Source organism: Cydia pomonella, chromosome 9 (assembly GCF_033807575.1).
Source record: "Cydia pomonella isolate Wapato2018A chromosome 9, ilCydPomo1, whole genome shotgun sequence".
Taxonomy (NCBI): Eukaryota; Metazoa; Arthropoda; class Insecta; order Lepidoptera; family Tortricidae; genus Cydia; species Cydia pomonella.
The window spans coordinates 19,023,853-19,037,141 of NC_084711.1; the positions used below are offsets into that span (position 1 = coordinate 19,023,853).

At 36.6% G+C, this 13,289-nt stretch overlaps 2 protein-coding genes across 12 annotated transcripts in view; both read left to right on the top strand.

The window, feature by feature from the left end:
- The window catches only part of LOC133521606 (E3 ubiquitin-protein ligase HECW2), a 143,372-nt gene that overhangs the window by 16,474 nt on the left and 113,609 nt on the right, over positions 1-13,289 (top strand). The gene's annotated exons all lie outside the window — the stretch shown is intronic.
- On the top strand, positions 1,097-7,953 carry LOC133521615 (uncharacterized). The gene is made up of 4 exons (XM_061856683.1): positions 1,097-1,739; positions 2,422-2,582; positions 3,570-3,839; positions 5,298-7,953. The coding sequence occupies exons 1-4, from the start codon at positions 1,673-1,675 to the stop codon at positions 5,553-5,555; spliced, it is 756 nt and encodes a 251-aa protein (XP_061712667.1). The 5' UTR covers positions 1,097-1,672; the 3' UTR covers positions 5,556-7,953.

Below are 13,289 nucleotides of genomic sequence, written 5' to 3' on the forward strand. Positions count from 1 at the left end.
AATGAGTTTTATTATTTGTTAAATTCTAAACAGTATTATCTAACAAAAAACAAATTCCTGTAGTTGGCGTATTCCAACATAATACAAGTTTGTAAAGCCAGCATCCGTAAACACACCGCGCGAAGGCCGCTCGTGTTTACATGTCTTCTAGCATGCGCAATGCCCAAACAAATTACGGGCGCCATTATTATGCCTAACTAACTTATTATAATTGCTGGCTTCTAATTGCAATGCTACCTGAAACGATCTCAATTGCTTATTACATGTTTTGACATGCTAGATCTTTTTACATCATAATAATATCATTAAACCATCAGTTTTTACTTTCTCCTCGTTAAGTCAGGCCTGAAATCATCATATTCAAAGAGTGGTCCCGGCTTTTGCCTTGGCTAATGGGAGCTTGTGATCTTACCAGGAGTCAGCTTTTGGTTTGCAGTAATTTGATTCTGTTTGCTATTTTAATATCATAGTCCTGGTACGACACGACCACAGGCTTATCAGTATAAATACCGCTACCTACTTATACTCATAAATGACCACCAACTGAAGACTTGTATGTGGAAGACTACGAATTATATATTAAAACCAAAATATTTAAACAGTTACTTAAATATCCTGTGGCTCAATGTCGCTACTATTGGCAGCAAAGGAAATGGGCTGTCCGAGTCAGAGTGAAAAGCGTGTAGTTTTCAATGTCCTCAGCAAAGCTGGCAGTTAATAAACAATCCGTTGGTTATGCGGATGCAGGGCTACCTAGCGTCAGAATTGTTTAGACTTCAGATCTTTTGGAGACATATAAATGCTGAGGATTTTGTTAGTAATTAATAATTTCATAGTATAGGTACAATAAGGAATATAATTTCTGTGTCATCTCGTACCTCGTTAGTGACAGTTAATATATGATATATGATAGTATATATGATAGCCTCTAGGAATCTTATATTATTGTCGATGTGACAAGGTGCGAAATGGCACACGGAAAAAAATATTTTTTACAATACTACCAGAATGTATAGTAAATGGGAATTTGTTCTTGTAACAAATTTTGCGTTCTCCTAACATTTTTTTCTGTTCAGCCAACCATTGGATTTGGTGCGATTACAATTCGTTTGTAACGGGCAATGTTCAATTCTAGTAACTTGAAAGCTTGTAAAGGTTAAGATCTAAATGTTATATCAACAATACTCAAGGGATAGTTACAATAGAATCGTCGTCTTTACAATTCCCATCGTTGTCGCAGCTATATAAAAATACGATACTACAAGAATGTGTAGTAAGCGGAAATTTGTTCTGCTAACTAATTTAACGTTCCCTTTACTAATTTTATTGTACGACCAACTATTTTGATGTGGTAGCGATTTCAATTCGTTTGTAACGGGCAATGTTCAATTCTAGTAACTTGAAAGCTTGTAAGGAATAGTATCTAAATGTTTACACCAACAATACTCAAAGTAAGTTACATTATACTATTGTTGTTATTAGTGTTATTACAATACGGATCGTTGCGTCTGGGAGAGCGGAGGGGCGCGGGAGGCGCGCGGGGCGGTTTCAAACAGTATGGCGCTGATCGTGACCAATCGTACTTACGTCGCCCGCGCAAAAGTAGTGACAGGCAGTTATAGATTTACTTTGCAGTGAAAATAACAAAAGAAAAACTTGTGTCTTACTGAAAATGGACGAAGACATCGCGCAAATATTGCATGAGTGGGGTCTGTCAGAATACTACGAGATATTCAAACGTAAGTCTTGTTTCCATTTTTTTATATTCAAATGTATTATCTGTACATTTTTTTCTTTTGTGCCGTATTCTAATTTTAAAATGCCTACATAGACAATACATTAAAAACACAATCTATCTCAAACATACTCCAACACGGAACAAAAATCAATCAACCGATATTGAGGTTGTATGTACCTATTGGAGTTACATGTGAATAATTTTCAAGCAAGTTCTGATATTTCTGATTCAGTTGTTTGTCGTGTCTAAACATGTTTTAAAGTTATAATATGGCCCAGTGTGTCTGTTTGTCTGTTACTTCACGCTTTAACGCTGAACCGATTTAGATGACATTTGGTATGGAGATAGTTAGAGTCCCGGGGAAGGAAATAGGATAGTTTTTATTCCAGAAATCGTGATTTAAGGGGGTGGAAGTTTGTATTAGAAATGACTTATTCCACGTAGATTAAGTCGTGGGCAAAAGCTAGTAGGTATAATAATATGCCTCCTACTAGTCCTACTGGGTAGTAAGTAATATTCCCAGCACCTTGTCAAATCTACCGCATCGGCACCGTTGCCGTTGCAGAGGTAGGGTAGTTTTCGTCCACATGTGTCAGTTTTCCTTATGTATATATTTATTTATATTCAAGTACTTTCCAAAAGCTTAATAGAAAGAAAGGGTTAAGTTTTGTTTGTATTTACAGAAAATAAGATCACCCTCAAAACATTCAACATATTGGATCAGGGAATGATACAAGAACTGATTAAACCAATTGGAGACAGAGCCACATTCATAAGCAACTTAAATATTTGGAAACAAATATCAAATGATGATGATGATGATTTCTCTCTTAGTCTCAGTCAGGTACCTATCTGTTTCAATATTTAGATAATTTAATAATATGACGTTGCATTATTGAAATAAATAATTATTATGGGACAGTCTTACACAAACAGACCTAGTCCCACAGCACAGAATAAATAATAGTATTTCATACAGAATGGCCAGGCTATGCCCGCCCCAATCTGAATTACCTCACCCCACGGAGGCCAATTAGCGTTTGTCTCGGACTTTTGCCATAGTTCTATTGAGCCTGGGGTCCGCTCGGCAACCTAATCCCAATAATTGGTGTAGGCACTATTTTTACGAAAGTGACTGCCATCTGATCGTCCAACCCAGACAGGAAACTAGGACTTGTTGGGATTAGGTCAGGTTTCTCACGATGTTTTCCGTCACTGAAAAGCGACTGGTAAATATCAAATGAAAACTCATTGGTACGAGTCGGGGTTTGAACCCAAGACCTCCAGATTGAAAGTTTGATGTCTTACCGCCAGGCCACCAGCACTTATTACTATAATAGATAGATATGCCTAAATAAATACTTAAATACATAGAAAACAACTATAACTCAGGAACAAATTTTACTGCCTAGTAATAATACAACATTTTTCACCACGCCACTGCGAAAAATACAAGTTATAAAATATTAAAAATTTAAGCCAAATTCATGCTTTCAAAATTATATAATTCTAAATCATCTCTTTAAAGTCCATCCTACCAGATAATGTAAAGAAACAAGTCAAAACTTACTTTCCCCACATCATGCGGATAAAATGCGTTTTTCTCCTCCGCTTTCTAAGGGATAAAGAACGTTCCGAGGTGGAGTGGTGAATTTTTTTTAAACTTTATAGATCTAAGACTCTTGGAATTATTTTATGAACGTAACAATGCTATCTTTATACAAAACGACCTAAGATCCGTGAGTTCCCTAGGTACATTACGGTTAGGTATGAAAGGGTTCATGTAAATATGTTTTTTATACAAGGGGCTAATTAACTTGTGTTTTTTTAGGGGAGCAAATCGGACATTAATGTCGATGTGTTGAATGAGAAACACAGAAACGTACCACCAATAAAGAATATTACCAACTTCCAAAGCAGTCAAGATGGATCCCCTTCTGACAGTAGCGTCAACACATCAATTAATCTACCACCAGTAAAGGACCTTACCAACGAAATCGAACAGTTGACAAGTGAGGTGTACACTATTCAAAATGTATCCCCTTCTGGCAGCAGCTCAACAAATGTGTTAATAACATATACTCCAAAGCTTAAACGACAAGTAAGATTTTTTAAGTTTCTCAAACATATAGTTGTGCTGGGTGAAATCTAAAACGTGTTTCAAGATAATCAAACCTGAATATATTCATAATTTTTAACAACTTTACTATGGGGTCAACTTTGTAAATTTACAATAAATAAAACTTTCTCATACCTTTCTTATCCTTGACCTTTTCTATGAAACTGTTCAATTTTTTTTACTTACAAAGTTGATCCCATAGTAAAAGTTGTTCAAAATCATTAATGGGATTAGGTTTTATTATCTTGTATAACATTTTAGATTTCACCCGGTATTTACCATAGGCAACTACATTTTCTGTCACCAAAGTTTAGATTTGCCACCTAATTTGTATCCCCTAATTATAATATCTGCCTACAACAAATATATCTGTGACCATTTTAATTGAAACGGTCACCAAATCTGAAACGCCTAACTAATGGATATTTGCACCCAAATTAAAACTTCAATCACTAGATTTGTATAACCAGAATAGTAGATCTATCACCAAAAAATAATAATAAAAAACCTGTAAAAATACAAAAAAAAAAGAAAATAGTTTTCACAGACTCAAGATACGTGCGACGACGTGCGAAACGAGGCGAGGAGAAGTGTGTTAGGTTAACTGAGAACAAAGCGTGCGTGCCGCGGCAGCGGTCGGTAAACACCAGAACCGACTTCTGGTGGTACAATTTTGTTGCAGATCTATTTATTTGGTGATCGATTAACGCGGTTTACACACTGCTGCAGTTTCCGCATGCGGTGACGGTGTGCGAACGAGATAGCGCTGTCACGCTTACACACCGTTGCCACATCCGGTTGCGGCGCCAGTATGATAACCTAAAGCACACCCTTTATATAAAGTGATCAAATAGTTCGTCACACCATATATTTTGTATGGTGTGACGAACTATTTGGCTACTCTAGCTCTTACAATATATTTGATGCTGACTGTACATCATTGTCGGTTGTCAATAAAGTCTATTTATGTATGACTTTTTATAGCAACAACGGCTTATTATGTACTTTTGACTTGAAAATGACTGTACATCATTGTCGGTTGTCAATAAAATCTATTTATGTATGACTTTTTATGGCAACAACGGCTTATTATGTACTTTTGACTTGAAAATGACTGTACATCATTGTCGGTTGTCAATAAAGTCTATTTATGTATGACTTTTTATGGCAACAACGGCTTATTATGTACTTTTGACTTGAAAATGACTGTACATCATTGTCGGTTGTCAATAAAGTCTATTTATAAATGACTTTTTATGGCAACAACGCCTTATTATGTACCTTTGACTTGAAAATGACTGTACATCATTGTCGGTTGTCAATAAAGTCTATTTGTAAATGATTTTTTATGGCAGCAACGCCTTATTATGTACCTGTAACTTGAAAATAACACAAATTAACTTCGAGCCAACTTCAACACTGCAATAAATTTGGTTACAGGCACTGCTGGACATATTAAATAAATCTGCAAAGGGTAGAAGCTTGCTGAATTTACACAAAGAAGAAGGAATGTTGTCAAGCAATAGCAGAAGGAAGCTTTGCAATATTATCGTGGAAGATCTATTGTTAGAAGACCCTGATGTGAGGGTAACACATGAGACGCTTCTTAGTATCGCTAATAAAATTAGAAACATTTTTCCAAAGGAGAATATAACCTATGATAATAACATTGGACAATTTAAAAAACAACACAATTAAAATGTCTGCGTCTGAAATATTGTGCTTCTTGAGATACTTTGGGCTACTCGTAGGTGATTTTATTCCATGCAGTGATTACATCTGGGAGTTATACATAGTGTTAAGGAAAATAATTGATATAGTTACATCTAATGCCGTTCACAAAGATAATTGTGATTTACTACAGTCTTTAGTTACAGAACACCATCAATTATATCTAACGTACAGTAAAAAGACTTTCAACTCCTAAATTTCATTTTTTAACGCATTATAATGATATGTTACAGAAGTTCGGTCCTTTAGTGTCAATATGGTTAATGCGTTATGAAGCCAAACATCGTTTATCGAAATTGGCTGCAAATGTGTCTAGTAACAGAAAAAATCCATGCAAAACTTTGGCAATCGAGCATTAGTTACAATTAAATGAAACCTTTTTAACTGGTCTAGATGAGATCTTCGAATTTGGAATTAAAAAAACAGTAACTGATAATACTGAACGAAAAATAAGACAATCTCTAACCTTATCATCTCACCCTCTTTACCAAGTTAGTTGGGTTTCTATAAAAGGAACTAAGTACTCTAAAAATATGGTTATTACTTAAGATATATATGTGATGGCCTCTTACCAATGTTTGGTTTAATTGAGTGTATTTATGTAATGTTTGAAAATAAAACCATTATTTTTGAATTCAGTTTATTCAAGACTTTGTTTTTTTGATGAGAGGCTTTATTGCTACGATGTAGAACTGACTGATAATATATTATTTTGTAATTATGACACAATTTATTCATAATATATTCCAAATACTAAGTCAGTAACATCTAATAATAGGACAAAAATTGTTCTAAGATCTCCTGTATGAATAATACGCCAAAGTACGTTTATTATTGTATGTACATTTTATTCTTACCGTCAATTCGTGCAACATTGCCTACGATGCCTTCCTCTGCCTGGCTTGAAAAACGGTGATTCTCTGTCTACTGAATATACATTTAATTCTTAATAATGGCCGCCTTTCTCCCATATCAGGAGTAAGGCATTTTCAAGCCATGCAGATTAAGCATCGTAGGCGTTAGGAGTAGACTATACAGGCGGCCAAAAAAGAACTAGATTCCCGTTGGCTGTAAGGGGCCATTACCCACCGCCGCCGCTTAATCGCCATGCAAAAACCCAAAACACAAATCAATCTGAGAAGTTCCAAAACCATCTAGGGAGGATGGTTGGGTCCCAAAACCTTACAGCCAACGGGAATCTAGTTCTTTTTTGGCCGCCTGTATATTATACACTAATGAGAAACTCTATTTTTACGATATAAGTATAACTAGGCATTTTTATTCTGTCATGTGCTGTAATGTACCTACTAGTACTAAGTAATTATCGCAGACTTATCAACCCGACACCCAATGTGATCAAAATAAAGCATTGAAATTAGAACTGTACATGACGTGGCAAATATTATAGTGTATATTTAAATACAGTGGTAGTCGTATACTGTATTTGAAATTATTGATATTTGAATATTACCGAAGTGAATAATTATTATTAACCCAATCTATTTTAACACCAGTGAGATCAGCGGAATGCTCTATTCCGCCTAACTATCAATGATTCCAATTAGACCAGTGGAATGGAGTAATCCGCTGATGTTATCGGTAGGGTGATATAATCAGTTGGTGATATTCAAATATCGATCCCCTGTTATTTTTGAATGTGGTATTAAGTATATTAAAAATTATAACAAGGATATAACGTATCACTTCAATGTAGAACTGATTTATCTATTTGATTAGAATTTTGTTATCAGTTGTTACCATATACCCAATACTTAACTTTTTAAGTAGATTCTATCGCGTGTATTATTTAACTAATATCCATTCCGACGTTTTGAGTACTATCCTGCACTCGTTGCCACGGAAGTGCCGTAGACGTCAGACGCCCGTGACGTGACCACGAGTGCAAGAAAAGAGTACTCGAAACGTCGGAATGGATAATAGTTAAATATATACGCGATATAATCCGTTTAAATTGAATTATTTCGTTGATTAACAATCGCGGTAACTATTAGGGATATAAGTACACTGTTTAGGGAGGAGTGATATTATTACTTAGTTACAGTCGCCATCAGATACATCGGTGCAGCCAAGGTAATCAAGGCGATAAAGTGCATGTTCAGACATTTTTGAGTACCTTGGCCGCTCCGATATATTACAGTCGCCAACAGATATATTGGAGCGGCCAAGTTGATCACAAAACAACGTCTTTATTGTCAAAGCGATATAGTGCACGTCCAGATATTTATAGGTACCTTGGCCGCTCCGATATATTTGATGGCAACTGTACAATGTAAAACCTTTTTTCTATAAATGTGACTCACAATCAGTTTTGTTGCCTATTAATATAAAATAATGATTGATTTCATTTGAAGTTTTTTTAAACTAGAAGTTTCCCAACTTTAGGAACCTGTTTTGTTCAAATTGTGAAATAGGTTAAGGTGACTACATTATAATTATTTAAGCTTTTCATAACATAAAATTAATATTGTATAGAAAATACTCTACAGTTAATATTGAACTACATCGCATTTATTATAACGCATAATAATTAATATATGTACATAATTATGTCTACTTATAATATTTCACAACTTGATTGCAACTTACGACTGACACGACTTGTCCCCAGCCTCTGCACAATATATAATAAATGAAATGCCAGATATTACTACTTCCCATGAAAAAGTGCTATTAAGTGGTTTTATGTTTTTATTAAAAAATCAACGTTTTCGAAAGAAGTCGAAAAAGTTGTTTTTGTTTTTTAATTCAAACAATAAGTACAGTTTACAGCAGTTTTGGGAAGTAGTATAATCAGGCATTTCATTTATTGTGCAGATGCCAAGGGATAAGTAATACAGTAGATACTACAAAATTACGTAGTAGATACTACAAAGATACGTAGTAGATACTACAAAGTTACGTAGTAGATACTACAAAGATACGTAGTAGATACTACAAAGATACGTAGTAGATACTACAAAGATACGTAGTAGATACTACAAAGTTACGTAGTAGATACTACAAAGTAACATAGTAGATACTACAAAGTAACATAGTGGTTAATACCAAGTAACATAGTGGCTACTACCAAGTAACATAGTGCTTACTACCAAGTAACATGGTAGATACTACAAAGTAACATAGTGGTTACTACCAAGCAATATAGTATATACCACAACATATTTTTGGTAACGGATACAAAAGGCTGTAGTTATTTCAACAATACACATCCAGCACTGTTAACAATTTAAGCCCTACTGCTTACTATGTAACATACTTACCCATACCATATAACTTTTACGAGAAGAGAATAGTTGAGTTTACTATTTGTAGAGTTGTCACATATAGTACGATAAAAATTGTAGGGTCTACCGAATTCTCGTTACAACAACCAGATTTTTTTTTCCGTGCACAGAAATCAAATTCCTTTTGCCGTACAGTATGGTTGCTAGTCACAAATATATTCTATACTTTCAGATGGTTTCATAACATTTTGAAAGTCAACCCGATAATTTTTAGAGACATTGTTGTAAAGTTAAATAAATCTTCCTGTTTTTATATGAATTAACCAGGAATCTTACAGGTTTTTTTTTCGTATTTGGTAAACAGTACCAGCAGCTTTAGTCTCTGCTATTCAATCTGGAAAATCCACATTGGTAACCCTAGTGGCATGTTGCAAATCGTCAGCGGAAACGGGTGCCGGTAATGAGCTTCGGATGTCGCTCACCTATTGTGCCAGCTAATAGATATCGACTTCCTCAGCTCAGGTACTGCCCGCGTATTTTCATTGCTCTTGCGCAAGTGACCTGAGCTCTCTAATCCAGTATAACGAGATCTAAAGATCCCTTAGTAACTATGCTTAAGCCAACCGATCTTAGACTGGATTGCCTGGTTAACTTGGCGATGTGAATGACAGCATCGGTGGCCACAACTGAGCGTAATGGCGTATTGTTTCTGCGTGACCAAGTCTCTCCATAGACCCGAGATACGTCCTGCGCTCTGAATACTAAGCTGATTTGAATAACTAGTTGGCATCTGTTGTATTTTTTAAAATACAATAGCGGAAATCAAAGCCTAATAGACGCTTGAAACGGCAGATATGTCACATTCGTTGCTGACCCTTTTAATGTTTGATACGAGGGTTAGCTGAATTTTAAGTAAGGGCCAAATGTAGGTTAACCACCAACCAATTTGACGAGTGATCTTTCTCACCAGCAAGTCCAGCAACACAATATAGATTTCTCTCAACCAAGAGTTCTGTACCTATTCCAGACGCTAACATAGTAATGAAATATAACCAGCTTTACAATGATTTAAATATGAATAAGGCTTTTAAACACCATTAAAACAAGTACGCACAACTGGCAAAGTACTAACTGAACCAGGTTAGCCTGTCACGGATCTGCAGCGGTACCTAAAACGATAATGGCTTTGGCATTTACTTCACAAAGTTCAGGCCTTGTATTGCACTTATTTTGCGAGATTTGACTCCGGTAAGGCGATCAGCGTTACTTCGAAATCTATCTTTGCGTCATCGGATATTGAAATTAAGAGGGTATTCCTTAAGATAATTTTATTCATCAATACGTATTTTGTTTCTCGAGTACTTTGTCTCCCAGATAGGCCACTACTTACTGGTAGTAATCGCTTTCTGTCTGGCTTATTCTCAAGCAGCAGTAACCATTCAATCGCCCTGTTCAAGACCTCTTCCCGTGTTTGTTTTTTAATACACTATAAGTCCCTGAACTCCCTGAAGGGAGAACGACGTGTGTTACTGCGGGTATAATACTGGGTGATTTGTGATGGTGACGCTATCCAGTGGTCGTTAAGCGGTAGGAATGAAGGCACAGGTAATCGGTATGCATTCACGCTCGGTTCTTGATTTAGTTTTCAACCGGTACGCCGCCGTAATCATAGATCACGAAGTGCCCCGTGCCCTTCGAAAAAAGCTTCGTAAAAAGTCTGAATGATACTCATATTTTTAGAACAGCACCGTAATAGTTATGTTGCTTCTGCGTCAAAGAAAGATTTTTCGCTGAGAGACAACTTAAAAGGGTCACGATCGATTACTCTGCAATGAAATAGCTCTTGAATGTTGGTTTGTCTGAGAACTTTGTACGAATTTCTTAGTACATTACATGTTGACTAGCGGTTTTTTTTTGCGGAGGCAATTCGAAAAGGATATTAGTTAATCTTTTTGGATAATGATTGTTATCTTATCTAAAAAAAATATTCTGGACTATACACGGCAGTAACTTGTTGGTAGATTTTATGTAGCTAGGTAATATCCGCATTACGGCGTGTCAGTGCAGTGTTCCAGCACGCTCTTCGTCACGTTCCGCGCCTCGCCTGGGAACACGATACACGACACGCTTCATCCTTCAGCAGTTCACCGTTTACTTTAGCTTTAGAAATAATTTGCCAACTAGAACAATCACTACACAACGATGTTGCTATGCCACGAATAGCTATCAATTTTAAATCAGTTGAAGAGACTATGGCCAATTCAATCATTCATCATTTACATGTTATATATTCGTTAGTTCCCAAATTACTCATCATCTTTTTATGTTATCAAGTAGTGAGTAGAAAGAAAGAAACACGTGGGTTAGACAATTGCTTAAATTGCTGCATTTACCCGCGATTCAATCAATACATAGAGACCAATGTAGCAGGGAAAATTCTGAATCTATTTCTGCGGCATTTTCAACTTCTACGTATGTAGTACTAAATAGGTAGCTTTACAAAAGCCCATCACCTACCTAGTAATCCCTACTATTCCCTACTCATTTGCTTAATTTCCTGACCTTTTTGATCTATGTGTTAGGTATCCACATGTTATTCTGTTATTTGCAGTCAATAATGTAGATAGAATTTAGCAAAGTATTAATTTTATATCTTAACATCAGTTATACGTACTAGCCTAGCAGGATCATGGCAATGGTAGGTAAATAGGCACATCAGCTGTAGCGGGTGTCATTACCTCGCATCGTAATCCCTCGGCGGCACGCGCGGGCACGCGCGCTTAAGTGGGTTACCATGGTCCCGTCGACCACGAAGGTCGGCATGTTGCGTTGGTTTACGTCTTTTGAATTAATGTTAACAACTACTACGTGATCGGGAGTAAAATCTTTAAACCGCGATGGGAGAAATGTAGACAAACGACCAATCCATAAAAATAAAAGTACAAGACCCATTGGTCTAACATCGAAGTTGTGATTTTTACTAAATCTATGTTTACAAAAAGTTATGATGAAATTTACACATATTATGTATTCCTGGGAGCTCGCATTGAGCGATTTGCGAGCGATTTTATGAGATGGATATCACAAACTATGCGGGAGCATTCATAATATAAATATGTAGAGCCAGCAATACTATTCGCTTAATAGCACCTTTGCAAGCAAACTTCTGTACATACCTACGTAAGATGAAATCGTAGCATCCTTTTGAAAAAAGTTTGAATAGACAGTGCGGGCAGTGAGGCATGTCATTTTCATGGTATATACTCACACTAAATTAAACAAATATGAAATGAAGCAAGGAAATCAAGATTTTCAGAGGAAAGAATACATTCATTACACACAAATACACGGTGTTTGACGGATAATGTTATAGCGAAAATAGGCCGCAATATTTAATTGCAAGCAAAATTTTACTGGGGATATAGGATGAGCTAGATGAGTGATGAGATGAGAGATTCACATTTCTTAGTAGGATGTTTTGAGGCTCTCTCAAAACATCCTACTAAGAAATGTGAATCTTGCTGACGTAAATTATGAATGGAATTATAAATTCAGTTCCAATCCCATCGTCCTTGATATGGTTGGACTCGTTCCACTTCCTGCTACGAATTGTATACACAGAGCACGTCACTCATTCAGACGCAATCAAAGGATCGTGAATGAGATGTTTGCCGTATACCTATAGACTGTTGATTATGTGCAAGACTTGAAGCGTTTCCTGTTATGTGGACCGATGTGGCTATAAACGCTCCGTGGGTTGTATGACTTCTATATCATAAATTTTGCAGGAATGTGTGTTAGGCAGAATCGAGCACAACGTGGAATTTCAGATTTTTCCCTTCCTTGAGAAGTGCCTTCATGATTGTTGCAGGTTTGTTGCTGCTTCTAAAGGAACGATTACAAAAGATTGGATAAATTATATAATATACTATCGTATCCACTATCCAGTTTGTCCCTTCTCATCAGTGGAAGCGGTTCTAAAGAGGTTACATCCCTAGAAAACACATAATAATACTTGCTGCGGTGCCATACCTAACTACTTATAAGTAGTATGTTACTTGTCACTTCCTAAGGCGCCTTATCGCTACATATAAGCTCTATCATACATTATGTATGACCACGTATCATTGCACAGTATCAATAGATGCGATGTCTATAATTAAGAACTAATAGCGATCATTTGTATCCATGTTAGTCGCAAGGGCCGCAGGGCCGGGCGCCAAGGCCAGCGAGTTCGTTAGGGCCATTCATGGATGCCTGCGCGTGCACACCTCCCACCACCTCACCACTACCCCCCGCCGCGGCAGGATATTCCTCGCCGTGTGCTATGCTGCTTGCTCGATTGATCGGTTTCTTTTTAGAGTCGGACTGAGACAAAAAGGCATCACGCGCAATCGTAATTCACCGGATGCACTAACGAGTGTACATTTTTTAAGACTCGCCATGCGGCATTTGT